The following is a 19291-nucleotide window of genomic DNA, read 5'->3' as shown; positions in this document are numbered from 1 at the left end:
GACATGATAATGCGCCAGAGTGCATACTCGATCACATTCTAGGTTTTTATGTCTTCATTCAAGTTAACTATAGAAACTGGCCACTTGAACGTTCACGAGTGCCGAATATCCAGATCTATTAGAAATCGCGAAGACACCAACCTGAACTGCCGATTCGGGAGTATAAAAGCTACAGGTTTTACTACTGTATATGATCCTACAAGTTTCAAATGGAGTCTGACGCCCGGCTTTTAGTAGTCTTCATAACGTGCTATTAGATCAACTGAATGTTATGGTAATGGGACAATGTTTTTCTCCGTTGATAACTCAACGAATAACAGCTGTAACGGCAACTAAGGCCGTTCATTGGTCCCACAGACCACACCTTGTTATACTACTCTCAACTTCCCAACATTTTGAATTCTTGCATAGTTGAGATCGGATCCATTCATAGTTCCCAAAGCCATGGCTGTGCCTGCCACCGTCCGTGGAGGAGCAGGGAGCATTCTTGGGTTCCATATAAAGAGCCACGACTTTGACAGCGGCCGGAGTAACAGGGTCATGTGCTTGCTGTGGTCATACAGCGATGTCTAGGATCTGAGGTCTTGGGAACATTTGTAAGCCTTCGCGGAAGAAGAGACCGGGATACGTCAACCAGATGGCAAGCACTAGGTATGCGTGGAGAGGTTCGGAAACAAAGGTCGGAGCCACGGCTTCCTGAGTGGAGTCTACATGATCCGATGCCCCGGCGTCTCTGATTAGTGGGGCGAAAGCGATGTGAGATAGATGATTCTGAGGGTGAACTCGTTGCCCGACGCAAACGTGTATTACGCCAATATTCGGTTCAATTTGCTGAATGGGCCATGCTATTGGCCCATGACAAGACCAAGCTCGAGGCGTGGCAGAATCAGCTCGAGAAAGATGATATGCGGGCGATGATTATGTCTACGATGACTACGACGACGATGATGGAGACGATGAAGACTCAGAACGCCAGGACGAGGGTGGGCCAACCAAGAAGGCGGGATTTACGATAAAGGCGGAAGATTGTGAGAAGAAAGTGATCCTATGATATCTTAGAGAGATGCATCGAGCTGTAACGACGACCAGGCAATGCCTATATGGTGGGGCAATTCGGCCAACGATGAAATCTTGCCACCCAGGAATCAGTGAGGCCATCTGAATAGTTCATGTCCTAGAGAAATGTTACTATATCATTAGGGCATTATTGGTGCTCATGTAAATGAATTTCTGGTTCGTAATCGTAAGTCAATACCCGTTCTGTGCTATAGAGTGTGGTGTTGGGTGTCCCGAAACACAACAAGTTCAGGTATCAGCATGATTGGTAGCCTTTCTATCCACAAGCCGCCGATGGGTTTCATCCCCGACAGTCTAGTAGTCGTCACCGCGGCTGATGACCTCCTTTACGGTAGGTCGGAGCAAGATAGTCTACATCGCAAAGTCAGTGTAATGCTCTGGTTAAGTCATTCGATGTACTCACATGCTCAAATTGGGCTGTGTAGGAGCCCTTCTTGTCCACCAGAGGTGGGTAATCTTCGACAATATTGTTTTGGACGAGGTTGTTCAACTATCCGATCATAAGTCTTCGGGATGTTTAAGTCGATTGTGACTAGGGAGAACTTACGCCCAACAAGTACTTCTCCTGGCCGAGTCTGTCAATGTACCGTCGACAGAACGGAATGGTGCCGAAGTTCTTCTTAATGACACTCAACAGCGACTTGGCGGAGGACAAACGCAAGTCCACCTTCGGGGCCTCCTTGTTGATGGCGTAATGCGAAACCTCGCCCTGCTCATGCACGTATCCGTTTCCGGTACTGCCGAAGGTTTCGATGGCGAATACATCGCCCTCCTCCATCTTCGTCGTATCTGGCGACTTCACAATGGGCACACTCTTGGTGCCGTGGATGCTGTAAGGCAAAATGGTATGGCCCGTCAGATTCCTAATGGATTTGATCGGGTAGGTGGTACCATTTATCTCGCACTCGTAGCTCTCCATGGTCTCCTGGATCAGACCTCCCAGCTCACCAAGACGGACATCGATGCCAGCTTCCTTGACGCCAGTGTTGGTGGCATCCTTGACGGCAGCTAGCAGGTTATCGTACATGGGATCGAATGCTAAGGTGAAGGCACTGTCGACGATGTTGCCGTTTACATGGACACCGATGTCGACCTTCATGACGTTGCTTTGTTGCAGAATAGTCTTGTTGCCCAAGTTCGGGCTGTAGTGGGCCGCAATGTTGTCAAGGTTGAGACCAGTGGGGAATCCCATGCCAGCTTTGAGTGCATCTCCCTCTGCAAGGCCATCATGGCCGACCAGACGACGCACGCTGTCCTCGATTCCGTTCGCGATCTCGGTCAGGCTCTGGCCGGGCTTTATGTTCTTCTGGGCCCACTGGCGGACTTGACGGTGCGTCTCGGCGGCGTGGCGGTAGTCGGCGAGGAACTCATTGTTGATATTGTCCAGGTGACGCTTCTCTTCGCTGGTGGTACGGTAGCGGTTCTCGTCCTTGTACTCAACTTCCTCGCCCTTGGGGTAAGTGTTGTTGGGAAAGAGCTGGGATATCAAGACGCTGGGCGGATCAGTCTGCTCGGTGGGCGCCTTCTTCTTCTTCTTTGGCTTTCTCTTCTTGTTCTTCTTCTTTTTTGCAGCGCCTGCAGCCTCAGGGGCTTGGACATCGGCGTCGTCGTCTGAGTCTTCGCCCGATTGCTCGGCTACATTGGCGTCGGTTGTTCCATTTGTGGCGGACTTTCCGTTGGAAGCGCCACTGTCCTTGACTTGCAGCCCTGACTTAGCTTCACGGCTGGTAGGATGAATTGAAAAGGTCACAAACTCACCGCTGAGCTTCTGGAGCTCGTCTGCTGGCGCTTCGATGGCCATTTTATCTCTGATACTGGCGAGGCTGTTGTCGTAGCCTCGCAATAAAGAATCGCAGTCCACGGCAACAATTGGAATTTGTGATGGTGTCACCCCACCAATAATTTTATATGCAATTATGAGATGTCGAGCGGAGGGCGCGGGCGCGGGGTAATCACTTAGCGAAGGAAAGCCATTACTGGGCCACTATGTCTTCGTCAAACTGCCAAACAACTTCGGCTTGTTCCTGAATTCGCTACAAGTATGTCAATCTCTAAGTTTTAGGCCGGCTCTCTGTATTTTCTATTGACATGAACAGGGCGCTGAGGACCCTTCATATTCAAAATTTGATTGAGATACTTTAAGCAGCCTTTCCCTCGTCACTCCCTGTTTCCACCTTCATGTCGCGTTCCTCTAGCACATGTTTCGGAATGACAACATCCTCTTCGCCAGCAAAGTATTCCGTCTCTCGGATGTGATATAGACCCAAGTACAAGAAAACGAGAACGCCAGTGGCATAAAACGCGAAGATGACGGCAGCTTCCTTGATGTAGGGGACTTGGATTGAGTCAAGTCCGAAGCAGATGGCCTCACCCGCACCAAGGATGCCACGGAAGACACCCTGCGTTGGAGTAAGCTTGATCCTATTTCCCGGCCAATGGGAAGCAACTTACTGCATAGTTTGCGCTCTTTCGCGGTGAATTCGTAAGGCATCCGAGATAGTACAGGATGATGTACTGCCACAGCGAGCCTGAGATCCAATTCAACATGAAAAGCACGAAAATCGGTCCAAAGTCCGGATCGCTCCAATCCAAAGGCGTGTTGGGCGGATTTAAGCGATCGTAGTCGCGTACTCGAACCATCTCCCAAACCCACGCGGCCATCAGGGGAGTGCCCACAATGGCCAACCCGAGCAATGCCCTCGTGCGACGCTTCCACGCCTTGTGGTCCAGGATCCTCTGCAGCCCGTAGCCACACGGAATCTGAAGCACGACCGACATGAAGGAAAAGAGTGAACGGGCGCGCAGGTTGTTGTGATGGGCATTGACGGAGCCGCCATAAACAAGGAAACACTCCGCCGGCAGGAAGGCAGGGATCACTGTAGCATTTGGCGTTAGCAACTGCCTTCATATGCATCATCGGCGAAGGAGAGGCGCGGGTAGGCTTTTCAGTCGAAATTTTGGGGGTAGGGCCAGGCAAGGTCGACTCATACGACAGCTGACTCCGCTGGGACAGGTAGTTCTAGTTGTGGCCACTCACTGATGAGGAGCTTCCAGTCACGGAATATCTCCAAATTGGCCTTGAGCTCCTCGATGAAAGAGCGCGCCACTACCCTGCCGACCTTGGTCCCATCAGCTCGGATGATCTTAGAAGGTGGCATTAACAGAAATGCCATGACAGCGCCGATGCACATCATCACAATGAACACAATGTACACAGCAGCTGGAACACCCGCCGTTGTCGTTGCATTCCTATTGATTATCAAAGGAATGATACCGCCAACTACGGAGCCCACGGCTTGCAGATTAGTGGACATGGTGATGAAGGCCCCGCGATCTTGCTCCTCTGAGTACGACATGGCGATGTAGCCCATTGTGACGAAGATCAGGCCTGCCGAGATGCCGATACACACTCCGGCAAAGATTGGAAACCCTTGTTTGCCTGTCGCGTCGAAGTACCACAGCGAACCGACATAGATGATGTATCCAATGACGCCGAGGCATGCCGTGATCGCAGGACCAACGAGGTTGAGCATAGTCCCACCAAAGCAAGCGCTGAAGAACCAGACCGCGCACAGCAGCGCGTTCACAACCTGGACTGTTTGCGCTGAATTGGGTCTTCCACTGTCAGTGCGACGTGGACGGCGGATGGAAATTCGGGCCGCAACTCACTTTCCACCGCCTGCACCAAGCAAGTTCAGTGCCACGTACAAGCCAGCTGTCAAGCCGATGAGAATACCAATTATCACACTGTAGGTACGCGATTAGTTAATTTCGACGTTGCTTTGCCCTTCTTGGGTCTTTCAACCTACTTTTGCCAAAATGGTGAATGCAACCTGAGCATTGGGATGCCCCAGATCTTGATGTGTTTCTTCTTTTTCTGCTCCGAAAGTTCCGACATGATGACAACATGAGGATCGCTTTACTCAAGTGAGGTTTGCCTCTACCTTGAAAATGGGCGGTTTTGCAATCTCATAGGGCGGAGGTAGTATTTATGAATAAGTCGACATGTTCAACTCCCGGCCGGTATAGTGTATGCAAGTCTCGCTTGCACGTCCCTGCTATCCACTCTATGGGCGCAGCAGTGATGACATTGTAAGCCCAGGTGGCCTACATGCCTATCATTACTTATCGGTTGCAACACTCAGTATGTGGGCCGGCATTGGCAAGTATTCACTGCTCCTAGTGCTACTCTGCAATGTAACACACCTGACCACTCGAGATGCGGTCGAAGTCTTCTATGCCGAAAGGGTTAATCATTGCAGCTATCAATTATGCTTTGCTGCGGGATGTTTCTCAGCTCTTACTGTTAAATCCATTACTACTCCGCGTCAAGTTGGATCCCCCATTGGACGACTGCTCTCGTATACTTTCAGAATGCCAGCCTCATCCTACAAGAGCGGTCTGCTTCATGCATCCAATGGCAAAGCCATTGAGCGTGGTGGTATAGAGGGGGTGGACATTTTCCGACTTACCAATACCAAGGGACATCAGATGCAGCGCTAAGGCTCATACGAAGCTAGCATATTGCGCATCACTCCCTATGATATCAAGTTGCCGATCTGTGACGGATATGCGCGCCCCTCCTCGTCGAGTGCTCTTATTGGTAATAAGTAGTTTGATATCGGACGGACAGAGACCTTAGCCAACACGACGTTGGATCGTATTACTTCATGCTGATATCTAATGCACAACTCCCATCATGACAATGGATCCACCACTGGTTAAGATACCCATCGTCGACATCAGCGGCTTTCAGCTGGAGACACGAATGCTAAGAAGGCATGTGCTCTAGAAGTCTGCGATGCGTATGAGAACCAAGGCTTTCTTCAGATTGTTGGGCATAGCGTGTCAAAGGATCTCCAAGCACGCTTTCTTGAAGCCATCGCGAGTTTCTTTGCTCTTCCACTAGAAGAGAAGCAGAAGATCTCCCAAGAACTCTCGCCCTGCTATCGCGGCTACGAACGCGTCGGTGGACAGAAGCTTGATGAACTCGACAACGATGCCTCGGTAGATCAAAAGGAAGGTTTCTCCATCCGACCCGAACGTCCTCTGGGCCGCTTTTTGGCAGGCCCGAATCAATGGCCAGGCCCAAATTTACCCGGCATGAACTCGTTCAAATCGACTTACATGGAGTACTTCGATGCCGTGCATGCTCTCAGTAAGGACATGTTCCGACTCATCGCGCTCAGTCTCAACCTTGACGAGGGTTACTTCGACGAATTCGCTGCGGATCCGGACGGCATCTGTCTCTGCCGCTCGCATCACTATCCTCCTACACCGCCTGATTCCACAGACCGCACCCGCGGTATCGGCGCGCATACGGACTTCGGGGCCTTGACGCTGCTTCTACAGGACAATGTGGGCGGGCTTGAGGTACTACACAAGCCAACGGGCACTTGGCATTCGGTACCCCCTCTCGAAGGTTCCTATGTGTGCAATATTGGCGACCTGATGCAGCGGTGGACGAATGATCGATATCGCAGCACTATGCACCGTGTCATATCGCCGCTGTCGAGCAAGGACAGGTACTCGTGCGCGTTCTTCAATGAAGGTATGCGGGATAAGGTTGTCGAGGCCTTGCCGGGCTGTGTGCCATACGGCGAGAAGCCGAAGCATGGTCCGATTAGAGTTGAGGATCATCAGATCAAGTGATACCAGCAGAGCTATGCCGCTGGTGGGACGGTGATTGAAGCTCCGAGATTGATGGCAGAACACAGCGATGTTTCCATTACTGTTTCTTAAGCACCGAACATTCCTCATCATAAGCATGGAGAATACAATGCTGAAAGTGAGTACCCTAACGTCATAACTTCTATAGAAATATGCCGGGTTACAAATCGACACCCCCTGTCACCTCAACACCAGGCATCCTACCCGCCTTGAATTCATCCACCATCTGCTCCATCGTAACCCATTCCACTCCCTCATAACTATTGATGTACTGGATGATGCGCTCGTGCATCAGGATGACCTGTGGCTTTCCACTGACCTGTGGGTGAATCGAAATTGGGAAGACGAAAGTGTCGTACTCGCGATAAAAGAAATCAAATTGCTCTTTCCACAGACGTTCAATGACTTGCGTATCAACGTAGCCGTGGCTAGAGCCCTGGAGCCGAAATTGAAAAGGCGGCCAATCTGCACGTCTCGTCAGTTAGAAGAAACAAGTTCTTGTTTGTCTGACAGTGCCACTGAATCCATACCATCCAAATGCCAGTTCGCTGGCACTTCCACCACCTCGGACCTCTTCAACTCGCCCATAGGCCTCATCCACTCCCTCGCCTCCCCTTTCAAATCCGTCACCTTGACCTCCGTCCCCGCCGGGTCCGGCAGCCTAAACATCTGACAATCATGGTGCATAAACGAATGATCATACTCAATCCCCGTCTCCTCTAACAACCTCACAGCCTCCCTAGATGGCATCCATGCCGGCGCCGTCCAGCCCCGGGGCTTTTTTCCCCCGCAGAACTCACTTAGCACCTGGATCGACTTGTCCAGTACGGCGGCTTGTTGTGTGATGGAGAGGGAAGACACATATTCGTGTGTGTATCCGTGCAGACCAAGTTCATGTCCGCTGTCGCGGACTTTGGCGAGTTGGGAGGGAAACGACTCTAGGGTGTGCGCGGGCACGAAGAAGGTTGCTTTGATGTGGGATTTGGCAAAGAGAGTCAAAAGGCGATCGATCCCTACTGTGGCGCCGAAGATGCCGCGGGAGATGTCGGTTGGGTTTGCGGGGGTACCATCTTCAGTGTTGATCCTGGGAGACAGTTAGGGGCAATGCAGACGACGAGGGTTAGGATGGTGATAAGAGTTGGAAGCTTACCAGCCGCTTACGGCATCGACGTCGACACCGTAGCCGACGAGAACGCGTTTAGGCATGTTGAAGTTGCCGTTAGGGACTATTGGGTACCCGGGCAACGGGTAATGAGTATTACTTAGTGTTAAAAAGTACTCCTGGAGATTCAAACTTATCGATCAACTGCGACCATTACCCGTAACGCATACCAGCAGGTTGGTATATATATCTTATGGAACTGTCCTGAAAGCTGCAAGCAGCCAGAAAAAGTGGTTTTCAATTTGGATGGCATCATCGGATCTGATGCATGATTATTGGCGGACCCCGCGTTGTGCCAAAGCTATATTTGTCAGCTCAAGCTTCTGTCGTCAGATAACAGGATCCGGACTGTGTTCCATCAGGCTGCGTCGAAAGATCAACACGAACTCAGCTGATCAGGAGGGCGATGTGGCACATCTTGGAAAGGTATCATACGTGGGGAGGGGGGTCGACTATCTTCTTTCGCCGTTGTGGGGTAGGTTCCGTCGTCGGCCAACCATGCGAAGTTATACTTAATGCTCTCCAAGAGTCTTGGCACGATTAATGTTGAGTTTGTTCCAGTGATGATATTCTTTTGGCAACAAAATGATCTGTTTGGTAACGTAAGAACCGAAAGTTTATCCAAATTGTTGTGAAGTTGTGGGCTATTGGTTAGAATAAGCAAAAGCATTTAGACAACTTCCGGTGTGATGCGATGCATATATATCACGATACGTTCAGCTGGAGGTGGGTAGAAGCAATGGGTTGCTACTCAAAGTAAATATATACTGCGAGTACTATGTTAATTTGGGTCAAAGCATAACTCACGTCCCACTTAGATAATCAAAAGAAATAGCAAACTTCACGATGTCACTAACACTGGCAGAATGTAGAAACCTTTGCCACTAGATCTACCAAGCGAAAACCATACTTTGGTATTTCATACAATGTCTGTTTGCGTGACTCCTCAACCCCCACAGCGTGTTTCCCGTTCGAAGCTTTTGGTTTCCACCGGGATGATGACTTGTAGACTTGGAATATTCAATCGTTGCTATTACAAAACTCAGGGAGTTAAAGTAGCCATGCTTAGACACTTAGCAAAAGAGATATTATACAACCTATCACTGCCATTAATTACATATGAAAAAGGCCTTGTAGTGATGTTATAAGGTTTGCCGCCCGGATATATACATAACGTGAATGTACACCGAGCTGGCCATGACACCGAGCTGGCCACTTTCATGCGCCAACGCGACCGGCCAACTTAATGTTTGATTTTCTCAACAACCAATTATGGCAAAGTCATACAACGAAGCAGACTTAATGCTAGCCCTTCAAGCTCTCAAAAATGACCAAAAACTTAGTCTCCGACAAGCGGCAAAAACGTACCAAGTCCCCCGAAGCACCCTCCAAACGCGTAAAAACGGCGGCTCGCCCTCGTACGGGCCGAGTGCGCTGAGCTTCGAGAGGCAAATAAGATGCTAAGCCGGCGCCGGAGGACTAAAAAAATGCAATTACGGGAAGGAGAATCACTTATTTTCCAAGAAGGACAGGACCTACGGGACTCTAGGGAGTTGGCGACGCAGATACAGCAAGAAGAGCGCCGAAATGGTGGTCGCGCAAAGCGTGTTGAAACGCGCCCGAGGCGCTGTGGTATTTGCAACGGGACTGGGCATAATGCGCGAACTTGTAACATCGCATTGCCATCTTCTGGAGAGGAAGATTCAGAGTAGTTTCAATTGATTTACGGCGTTGTGGTTTTACTATCGTAAAATTTCTATGCGAGGTTATGTAAGGGCGGCCAGCTCGGTGTACATTCACGTTACATGTAAGAGAATATGTCTAGAGAAATCACAGCATCAAGAAAACTCGATAGTATCACCAGCAGTAAACAGCTCCCAGATAAAGCAAGGATCCGTACAGTTGCCGTCGGGGATAATACGCCCTGTGGAAAATTCGTCTTATCATGAACTATCAACTCCATCCTCAAGAGATATCGAGATTATGATCTACAAAGCACTTCACCCAAGACTTTGACCTGAAGTCTACCATATAAGTTACGCGCAGTAGCCGAAGGACAGAACAGCCCAAGTTGAATATTCGAAGCTTCTGCCATAAAACATAGCCATAGAAGGCAATGCAAAGGTTAGGAAGATTTGGATCAACCATAAGGTGTCTTCCTATTGGATGAACAATGGGATAAGCCACGGAAAGCATGATTTAGCTACCCTGAAAACATTCGTCCAACAAAATATCAAGCAAGTCCCGCAGTATTCAAGGCGGTATTATACGAAGACGAAGATAAAATATCGAGCCCTACCTTGCGACTACGGTCTTACAGGATGCGAACAGTTTCACCGGGAGACAAGCAGATAAGACGGATATCCGCTTCTACGACATTATGATAAAGCTAAGCTTATAACACTGGGATATGACAGCCTTGCTGAGTAGTTCGGATCTCTTCGCTTGGACCCAATCTCATACTAGAATTAAGACTGAATCCGAATTAATATAAGCGAGTCACTCTCCTTCCGTAGATACTCCACCTTGGAAATCATTTCGAAATGGGACATTGTTATCGCATTGCGTGCATTATTACCTGGATGCCGATATATACCGGACTAGGGACCAGTTCAGGTGTTGCAAGCCGTGTCTTGGCACGGATCTACACCCGCTTTCAGGAGGTTGACGCTACCCACGTGTTGGTTTATAGACTCACAAGGATACTGACTCGCCCAACTTCCTCTGGTCCGGCAAATTGCGACACCACGGAAGAGCTCAGATCCCACCAATAGTCACCTGAAAATACTGCTGGATATTGACTGTCGCCCTCTCCTGCGCACTATAAAGCGGTTCATGTCAGCTAAATGCCAAGACGACTTTGGGTCCGCATGCTTCATCAGGGTCCTCGTTCGTGAACATCAAATCAATTATACCCTCAAAATGCAGCTGAGCCACTGGACAGCGCTGTTGGCGCTCGCCACAAATGCCGTCCTCTCTGCAAGTCTTCCAATCCGCATAATCACCTTCAACATCCGCTACGCGGCAACTTCGCTCGAAACAAACGAGAAGCCATGGTGGACGCTCTTCTGCTTCATTTGGGATGACCAATGTCGCCAACCCCATGTTATCGACCTCCTGAGCGAAACAGCAGCGAACGCTCCCACCGGCGCTGCCACGATCATTGCCATGCAGGAGGTCTTGGACAACCAACTGAGCGACATCAAGAGCGGATTAGGGTCTTCATGGGCGCACATCGGCGTAGCTCGGGATGATGGGGAAGACAGCGGAGAGTACAGCCCTATTCTGTACCGCACCGACGTCCTGAAGTTGCTGTACTCTGAAACAAAGTGGCTTTCTCCGACGCCAGACACTGTCTCATACGGTTGGGGTGCTGGTAGCCGGAGGATTGTCACGATTGGCGTCTTTGAGCATATCGCCACTGGAAAACGGTTCATCCATGCGAATACCCATCTCGACAACGTCAGTTCAGAAGCTCGCAGCGAGGGAATCAAGGTCGTGGTGGCGAGGATCCAGGCCGTGCAGTCTAGCTGGGGTCCCCTAGGTGTCACGTTAACGGGCGACTTCAACTCGGACCCCAACGGAGATGCTTATAGCACCCTGACCGGCCTTGCGTACGTGGAGGACCTGTGGAATATTGCCACGCATGTCGGCGCGAACCAGTTGACGTATACGGGGTTTACAGCTACAGGGATTAGTCGCATTGATTTCATCTGGCTCGGCCCGAAAGGCAGCAATCTATACTCGACGCAACAGGTGGAGATTTTGAACAATAATGTGGATGAGATGTTTATCAGTGACCACAGGCCTGTGGTGGGAGATATAACTCTTCTTTAACTATCGGATTAGCTATTGACAGTGTGGATCTAATCTCATGGCTATGACCGCCAAAACCCTACCTAATCAAACTGCAACGGAGCATATATCCCGCCCAGCCGCACGGGTTGATTACCAGATGATATTGGATTGTATAACCCCTGATGTCATCAACAAGCTCGAATTATTTTATACGGAAGAACGTTTCTTCTTAGGAAACAACAACACAACAGATAAGAGTGGGCGGTAGTCGCTATCAAGCGGCAGTGCGTTTTGTCAGACCTTATAACTACCAAAAATACCTCATTCTATAGCGAGTGGGCCCCTCGTCTTTTGACGGTCAATTTGGTCCAACACGTTTCGTGTCATAGACTGGCCAATCATACGGAACCAACATGAAATATGCAGCCTATTCCACTGCTTCATTGCATCGACATGTCATAGTCGCGCCTATTCTGTGGATAAATTTAATTCTACCAAATACCATTGGCTGGTCTCGAAAGCTCGAGGACAGAGTTAATTGATGCTAGTGTAGCAAGAATCTTAAAGATGTCGATCCTGACGAGGTGCTGTCCTGAATAGGATGCCCATCCCGTTCCCCACAACTACGAATTGTCAGTAAATGGAGTTGCTGGAGGAGGGTGATGGTATGAGCTTACTGGCATGAAATGCTTCTCTCAGCTCGCGATATCGGATGAAAGCAGTGATTGGGTGTGAAACCCCGAGCATCAGGACCCCAGAGCTCTTTGGATTAATGTTGAATCACTATGGCAGTCACGTCGTGCCCTCTGGAAATGTTGTTTCTCCAATAGTGATACCGCCTTTCGGTGCAATCCGCGGAGACCCATTGAACAGAGTTGTCAGCACATCCCATACCCCTAAAATAGACTACGGAAGTTTTGGTAGGAATAGGCGTGAATATTCGAAGAGATTCCTTGACGCAAGCCTCAAGGTAGTGTAGCTGGGCTGCATCCTCATACGTAATAACTTGACCTCGGCGGTGGCCTTCCTTCGGGGCAGCATCTATCTCCTGTCTTTCGCGGGCCCATACATCTGGTTGGCGGAAAGCATGATAAACAAACTTCTGGAGATCACGTGAATCAGTATCTCCGGAGACATTGAGGTTAGTCGCCAGCGGTGAACAAGAATATCCGTAACCATTGGATGGGCTACTATAGAGAATGACAAAGACACGGTCAGCTTGCCTTCGTAATCTTCCATGACTACGACTGTTTCCATGACACAAAGCCAATTCGGGACCATCAGCCATGGCCAGTTGCGCAATGTGTTCCAAGAACTTTGTACGTCGCTGCAAATCCTTCTCTAAGGTTCCGGACTTCCAATCAGCAATCATTGGTTCCTGCCTGCTGTTGGCTTATAAGACCCTTTTCTGTGATATTACCACGCTAGGACCAGCATTCGCCAGACAATAGATCAAGATCAAGTTCTAAACCACAAGAAGCACGCAATATATACACCCTTTGAAATTTCTACACAGCACCATGGCACAAGAGTACGCCACATTCAACGAGCTTCTATCGGAAAATGCCATGTCATGAAGTACCTTCGTTACCTTTATGAAGTCAAATCGTGCACACAACTGAGAAAACAAAATTATGAGCCCAACGTAACGGGGCTGGTGACAATAAAGAGACAACTGAAAAAGGCATAAGCACGAATAAAGTCCTTCACAATAATGATTGATGCCTAAATAAATTTGAACCCCATTCTGACATTGACTCTGTTTTGTCTGAAAAACACAACTAACCGAACCAGATTCACGCGTCTATTGTGCTAGGATTCAGGATGCTGGTTGCGCTCTCAAGGGCCGAAAGCCGCAGGTCTGTAGGATTAACGTACATAGATCCTGAGCAGACCTCGAAGTTGGTAAAACCGCTACTGCCTGATACAGTTTCAGCTATCCGAGACCTAACAACCGCTAATGAATACTTAAGATAAGTTCACGAGTCTTACAGGATGAGCCTTTTCTATTCCGAACTCTCCAAACTCTCTATAATCAGTCGCTTATTAAGCCGCATAAGACAGAGTTAACTAGTTATGAACGGGGCAGCGGGTGTTCACATTTGACTCCACATGAAAATGCTATGAATAGTTTCAGCGTTCCGCACTGACTTGATTTGTTTCCGTTCTCTCCCACTAAACGCTTGGGTGGGGGGATTCCTCACGTCTCAATCGGGACTGTTTCAACGTCCCCACGACCCCTGATTGGCCGCTGCAGGCGCGAAACCAAACAAGCGCCCGTTACAAGATGCGAGTCATCATGACGAATTAAGACGGTCTCGCCAGTCTGCATCCATGCCTTGCGCAGCGAAGATGCTTGGCCCCAAATCTTGCAGTGGGGAACAAAGCGTGTCAGAGCGTTTGCCATGTGTGTCGTCCCAAGACATCGCTATCGTGTCTGTTCCCAAATGCTCCTCCGCGAGAGGATCCCCCAAGACCCGATCTGCGTGGGTGCCCGCTGCCTCGTTCGGCCGGGTTCCATAAACATCTCAAACGCTTAAGCCGCTGGGCGCTTCCAATCAGCTTTACTTTGTTTGCGAAACGGGAAAGGGGATTTAGTAAGGGAAGGGTCGTTACTAAGGCAATGCATGGACTGAGTGTGGAGGTAAGCGTAAGCGAGGTCATGATAAAAGACGGTATCCCTCAGATGGAGTGGTGCATTCTGATTCATGTTCGTTATTTAGGAACGTCCGTCTCTCCTCATTCCACCTTCACGCTGTGCGACCATTTCACTGCAGTGCAGTTACTTAGGGTTGATCCCTTTTCTATTCAATTTTGACTTCACTTGACTCGTGTAATTTAACATATCAACACGAACATACCATCACCAAGATGAAGTTCGCCATATTCCTCACCTGCCTAGCAGCCACTGCACTCGCACTCCCCGCTCCCTCAAATTCCAACAACGGCACAAGCGGCGGCTCAAATAACGGCTCAAACGGTGCCATAACGGCCTCTATCATCCCTGACTTTGGTGTCACCGCCGGCATCCAAAGCGCCGACCAGTCGGGCAGCTGCGTCGGCGTCGATAACAAGAACATCCCCTGTGAATGCCCCCCCAGCAAAGAAGCGTTCGCCCAGACCCTAAGCACCTTCGTCTCGCGTGGCGTGGCGGGCGCCTCGGCCATCGAATTCTCGACCAATTTCACCGACCAGTCCGCCGTCACGAATTTGGCGCGTGTGAATGCCATGATTAATACACTGCAGAACTTTAATTTTGATAAGACGGGGAGGACGGGGGACGGGTGTCCGGCGGTTTCGGCGCCCAATTTGGGGACCATTCGGACGCAACTGCTGAACGGGCAGAATGTGCAGATTGGGGGAAAATAGGGAACATCGGGGGGAGGGGTTTTTGTTGTTGGAAGGGGTTATCGAGTGTACTCGGAAGCATGGGAATGAGCACTATGAATGAATTATGAGTGGTGAGAAGAGGATGTGAGTAGTGTTGCATCCTACGAGTGGTTTACTTTGAAGTTGTGATGGCGTTAGGTGAAAGGGAAACTTTAGGCGGCTCGGCCGCTAGGCCTGGATATACATACGGCTGGAGCTGTAGGAGTTCCGGATATGCACATGCACATGTTTGAGTTTGAATACGGTGGTATCAGAACACTTGAAACAATCTCACTCCATCATAACCACTCTAAACTATTACATGTTGAGCCTGGTGTGCGTGTCATCCGAGTTCATTCGGCCCAGGTTCAAAGAAATGCTCAAGTATGTGCAACAGACAAGTCGAGATTTGACCAATCAACGCCATGGATTATACTTCAAATGACCCTCCTTGTGTAGATACATTTGGAAGTTTGCATGCGTCCCCTGACTACGTGTGCATATCATATGTTCATCGTCTTCGGCTTCCAGCTCTGGGTTAACACCACCAAAGAAATCGCACAGCTTCTCCCGGTACCTGTTCCCTATGCTATCCGAAATACTGCAGCTTTCCCTATTACTAGCTATAAAGTCCTTGAGCGACGTCCTACCAGCCCTGGACCATGGCCACATTTTTCGTAGAGTCACCAGGGCAATCTCTTCTGGCTCACTGACCTGATCCTCCTACTTCTCGTACTCATCCACGAATAACATGATCTTTTCCAGTTCAAAACAGCCCTTACGTTCAAAACACTTTCCGAAAATGAGGCTCCAATGCTATTCCCGGCCGTTGTTCCACGTATGCGCATACAAGTTCATTCTGTACTTTCCAGTGTCTAGCAACTGCCCCAGGTCAACCATCCACTTCATACCTGGGATGTGGTACTGAGTCGTATTGACTGTAATCTAATTACTGTCGTTGCTGATACGGTAGTCACCTCTGATCCCTCTACGGCGGAGATCTCCGTCACTGGTAAGCAATGCAATCCAGAGCCCTCCGTTGGGTCTTGAAGCTTTGCCCGTGGATATGCTAGGGGCAGGCTGTACCAGAAGCAATGTGCAGTTGCTTTATGATATCGTCGCAATCTGCTTTCTCGGTCTTCCCCGAGCTTCTCCTCGGGTGGCAGTTTATATTGTCGCTTTTGTTGGACCTCAGCAGCTGCCATTTGTGCCTGTACTTCTGAGCTGTTCCATCTGTCCCAGATGCGGGCCTCCGTCGTACGTGTGAAACTATCCAGTGACAGATGATAGAGCCACGCGGTATTCGACATTCTTTGCCTGTGTGGGAATAATATTGCATGGGTTGAGCCATTATCCAATGAACGATCTCAATTTGGAATACCCTGCCTCGTGTCCACTCGAAAGCACTATTGGCGACTGCAACGCTCATATTTGTGTGACCACCCCAAAGCCGGAAACAGCTCACCTGGGCTGACGAACTCATTTGATTAATGCATTGTGCAACTCTTGCTTGCCTTGACGTGAAATTCTGGGTTGGTTGTTAGTTGCAAGTGATGTACTCACAACTCTAGAACGCATAGACAGGGAACTCCTTTCCACTCTAGCAAGTACCGCCATAACCAACACCACATCATCTTTTGCAACTAATAAATCTTGAATAACAAAGGAAAACATGGTCGAAAAACGGAAATACTAGGAGATGACATTGCTCCTTGGTAAGCGAGGCATGTTGAGACGGACACTATGTAGCTGTACCCGGATGATCACATCGGTGCAAGACAAGTCGGTAAAACTTTCCGTCACACGAGAACTATACAGACCCAACAACTATTTGAAGTAGGCGAGAACCGTCCGTTTTCGGTTTTCTCGTTAAACGCAGGAATTGTTAGCGGACTAATTATTTTCTTTGTCCTCTTCCCTAACTCCTACCTCCAATGTGTTTACACGTATATCTTCATCGAGGGCATGAAAATATCTACGCTTCTATTCCTTTATGAATTCGAATTTTACTGTCTTCAAGAATATCTATCTGGCTACTTCCCAGTAAGTTGAAAGCTCTTTGACACGTCGGTCATCGTTTCGAGCTCACCGATCTCGTGCGAGTTTTCCACATCGTACTATGTCTAACCAGAAAGCTGATGATGCTTCGATATCAGGTTAGTTTCCATGAATAAGTTCAGCTGTTCTATGTAGCTAACGCTTACCAGGGCCACGCCTCAAGTGGAAACGTCACCTTTACTTGATTACTTTCAAGATCACGAACACGTCATTTGTACATATATTCTCATTTGACTAGCATAGAAATATTGAGGCTAAGTCGGTCTAGCATTGGGGCTTTTTCTTCTATGGTAACAAAGACGATTTCATGTTCCATCAAGTTTCCAACGAAACCGCAAACGTATGGGAGTATCGGGGCAGGGCCGAGAATGCAGCCAACCTCCATCAAACTCTCGTTCTTTGTGATCTCGGGCCCCAGGATACTGCCGTGTTTTTAAAAGATACAGCCCTCAAGGACGTTCCAATCGACCAGCTGAAGTTAACCTGCAGAACCTGGACCAGAGACGCGCTACGTAGAGCATTGGCTCTTGGCATTGTGCTGCCAATCCTTATAGGTCGGCAGGGCCAGACTTAATAAGTTAGATTCGAGGCTAACGAAGTACCAGGTGACGCAGAGACAACAGCGGAAGCTATGGAAATAGCTGCTACAGATGCGGCAAGAAACAGTCTTGAGTATGGTGGCCAGACAGGGGAGTTCAAGATTCTAACATTGAGAAGCCTAAAACAGAGTAGGCTCCACTTGCTGGCAGCACTGGATCAACTCGAAACTCTGGAATGGCGCACCCGCAACGTTAGTTGTAGTTACGAAAGATTTACTTCGTGTACGAAATGAGCTCGCGCAATACCCTCACCACATGTTGCATTGGCCTTCAATCCACTCACGGTAGTAGGGCCAAGTCATGTAGATACAGCAATAGTTCGATTGCGAATATCAAAGGGTCTAGTTTTCAACCACCAGCAACACTATCCTTAATTGAGACAGAAACGTCACGGACTTGGTCAAAGTATACAGGTTTTCTGCTTGCATTTCTGGGCATCAACTGGGGACTTGTCCCGAGCAATGCTTCGATTATCGCATTGGATAATGTGGCGGCTTCATGTGTCATTTGTTGACACATGAAAGTGACATGTCATGATTGAGCAAGCCTTAACTAGAGTGTTGTGCATTGCTCAGGGGATTCTGAGGTATGTCGGTTAAGACAGCAGCCAACGGAGCCAAAACGCCTCATGCACGACAACGGTAGCCCAAAACACGAGTTGGAAAGACGACTTTCTCGTCTTATGATAGAAGAGACTTTGAGCGAGCATGCCCCCAGGCCAGCCACCAAGGGAATCGAGTGTATGAAGAAGCACTTCTCGGACTCTCCAGCCACGGGTCGTTGCTCGATATTTATCATAGGCATAGAGGAAAAACGATAGAGCACTGAAGAAGCCGTAGGTAAACAGGGGAAGAACCTGGCCACTTCGCCAAAGGGCCAATGTACAGCATGCAGGTGCCATGAGACCAAACAAGCCAAAACTCGCCATGAAGCCGACGAGTTTGGACCGGTGTTGTGCCGATCCCAAACTTGGTGGGCGGTTCATTATGCGGAATCTCATTCAGGTGAAGCCGCTCTTAGCGTGTCGAGTAGGTTCAGCCCAAGGGTGAGATCGACAACCACAGGCTAACGTCAACGGCGAGAGCGGTTGTTGGTCCGATCTAGCATGACTGGTCAGGACCTAGTTCGCTGTTGAAAATTCCAATTCAACGACATACATAGACCATGTGTGGGGGAATGCTCAAAGGCCTTGGTAATAATCTATCGAATTTGATCTACGTGATGTCGGCATTCGATGACGAGCTGAGAACCAACTGGAAGCGAGGCTTTCTTATCAGGGTGACACTGCTTAACTGCAAATAAATCAGCAAATCGACAGATGTCAAAGAGCGGATTAGATCAAAACAAATGCAAAATAACCTACACGCTCGGATTGGCCAATTGCTTCCCTAATAAAACGAATGGTCGAGAGCCGTTATCGAGGCCTTGGATTTATGATGCCCGCAAAAGAGGATCAATTTCTCTGTGTTCAAAGTTCTCCATTCTTCCGGCCCCGAATGTTCTCCAGGTGTCCGTCATAGGCGCGTCTAGACAAAGCTTGGGGAAGTCATTCCGGCCA

General features: G+C 49.1%; 7 protein-coding genes across 7 annotated transcripts; 3 read left to right on the top strand and 4 right to left on the bottom strand.

Annotated features, from left to right (window-relative positions):
- Window positions 1-1264: 1264 nt before the first annotated feature.
- BCR38DRAFT_142466 (peptidase M24, structural domain-containing protein) lies at window positions 1265-3014 on the bottom strand. The gene is made up of 4 exons (XM_040853641.1): window positions 2836-3014; window positions 1625-2775; window positions 1481-1567; window positions 1265-1428 (listed from the first exon to the last, which is right to left on the bottom strand). Exons 1-4 carry the CDS (start codon window positions 2876-2878, stop codon window positions 1372-1374), a joined length of 1338 nt encoding a protein of 445 aa, XP_040719291.1. The 5' UTR covers window positions 2879-3014; the 3' UTR covers window positions 1265-1371.
- Window positions 3015-3100: 86 nt separating this feature from the next.
- BCR38DRAFT_363860 (uncharacterized protein) lies at window positions 3101-5033 on the bottom strand. The gene is made up of 5 exons (XM_040857208.1): window positions 4887-5033; window positions 4747-4824; window positions 4115-4692; window positions 3529-3953; window positions 3101-3476 (listed from the first exon to the last, which is right to left on the bottom strand). The coding sequence occupies exons 1-5, from the start codon at window positions 4973-4975 to the stop codon at window positions 3216-3218; spliced, it is 1431 nt and encodes a 476-aa protein (XP_040719290.1). The 5' UTR covers window positions 4976-5033; the 3' UTR covers window positions 3101-3215.
- On the top strand, window positions 4897-6729 carry BCR38DRAFT_455788 (putative gibberellin 20 oxidase; the record flags this gene model as incomplete). The annotated part of the gene is made up of 2 exons (XM_040861836.1): window positions 4897-4899; window positions 5824-6729. 2 exons carry the CDS (start codon window positions 4897-4899, stop codon window positions 6727-6729), a joined length of 909 nt encoding a protein of 302 aa, XP_040719289.1.
- A 178-nt stretch (window positions 6730-6907) lies between these two features.
- Window positions 6908-7953, bottom strand: BCR38DRAFT_336210 (glucose 1-dehydrogenase; the record flags this gene model as incomplete). The annotated part of the gene is made up of 3 exons (XM_040855434.1): window positions 6908-7212; window positions 7278-7831; window positions 7898-7953. The coding sequence occupies 3 exons, from the start codon at window positions 7951-7953 to the stop codon at window positions 6908-6910; spliced, it is 915 nt and encodes a 304-aa protein (XP_040719288.1).
- A 2878-nt stretch (window positions 7954-10831) lies between these two features.
- On the top strand, window positions 10832-11746 carry BCR38DRAFT_455786 (endonuclease/Exonuclease/phosphatase; the record flags this gene model as incomplete). Its single annotated transcript, XM_040861835.1, has 1 exon — window positions 10832-11746. One exon carries the CDS (start codon window positions 10832-10834, stop codon window positions 11744-11746), a length of 915 nt encoding a protein of 304 aa, XP_040719287.1.
- Window positions 11747-14296: 2550 nt separating this feature from the next.
- BCR38DRAFT_425015 (uncharacterized protein) lies at window positions 14297-15384 on the top strand. Its single transcript, XM_040859696.1, has one exon. It carries the CDS (start codon window positions 14579-14581, stop codon window positions 15074-15076), a length of 498 nt encoding a protein of 165 aa, XP_040719286.1. The 5' UTR covers window positions 14297-14578; the 3' UTR covers window positions 15077-15384.
- A 2665-nt stretch (window positions 15385-18049) lies between these two features.
- On the bottom strand, window positions 18050-19214 carry BCR38DRAFT_425013 (uncharacterized protein). The gene is made up of 2 exons (XM_040859695.1): window positions 19097-19214; window positions 18050-19025 (listed from the first exon to the last, which is right to left on the bottom strand). Exon 2 carries the CDS (start codon window positions 18731-18733, stop codon window positions 18329-18331), a length of 405 nt encoding a protein of 134 aa, XP_040719285.1. The 5' UTR covers window positions 18734-19025; window positions 19097-19214; the 3' UTR covers window positions 18050-18328.
- Window positions 19215-19291: the final 77 nt, after the last annotated feature.

The sequence above is a fragment of the Pseudomassariella vexata genome (assembly GCF_002105095.1).
Source record: "Pseudomassariella vexata strain CBS 129021 chromosome Unknown BCR38scaffold_3, whole genome shotgun sequence".
In the NCBI taxonomy this organism is placed as follows: domain Eukaryota; kingdom Fungi; phylum Ascomycota; class Sordariomycetes; order Amphisphaeriales; family Pseudomassariaceae; genus Pseudomassariella; species Pseudomassariella vexata.
Note: the sequence above shows the minus strand (reverse complement) of the source record. Positions and strands in the feature narration are given on the sequence as shown.

Bases quoted from the DNA above. Each gene is read 5' to 3' on its own strand.
- BCR38DRAFT_142466 (XM_040853641.1), bottom strand. From the start codon at position 2,878: ATGGCCATCGAAGCGCCAGCAGACGAGCTCCAGAAGCTCAGCG. The intron at 2,776-2,835 runs GTGAGTTTGTGA...CAGGGCTGCAAG, and splicing joins CGAGCTCCAGAAGCTCAGCG to TCAAGGACAGTGGCGCTTCC. The intron at 1,568-1,624 runs GTAAGTTCTCCC...ATGATCGGATAG, and splicing joins AGGAGAAGTACTTGTTGGGC to TTGAACAACCTCGTCCAAAA.
- BCR38DRAFT_363860 (XM_040857208.1), bottom strand. From the start codon at position 4,975: ATGTCGGAACTTTCGGAGCAGAAAAAGAAGAAACACATCAAGATCTGG. The intron at 4,693-4,746 runs GTGAGTTGCGGC...TGACAGTGGAAG, and splicing joins CTTGGTGCAGGCGGTGGAAA to ACCCAATTCAGCGCAAACAG. The intron at 3,954-4,114 runs GTGAGTGGCCAC...CAAATGCTACAG, and splicing joins TGACTGGAAGCTCCTCATCA to TGATCCCTGCCTTCCTGCCG.
- BCR38DRAFT_425015 (XM_040859696.1), top strand. From the start codon at position 14,579: ATGAAGTTCGCCATATTCCTCACCTGCCTAGCAGCCACTGCACTCGCA.
- BCR38DRAFT_425013 (XM_040859695.1), bottom strand. From the start codon at position 18,733: ATGAGATTCCGCATAATGAACCGCCCACCAAGTTTGGGATCGGCACAA.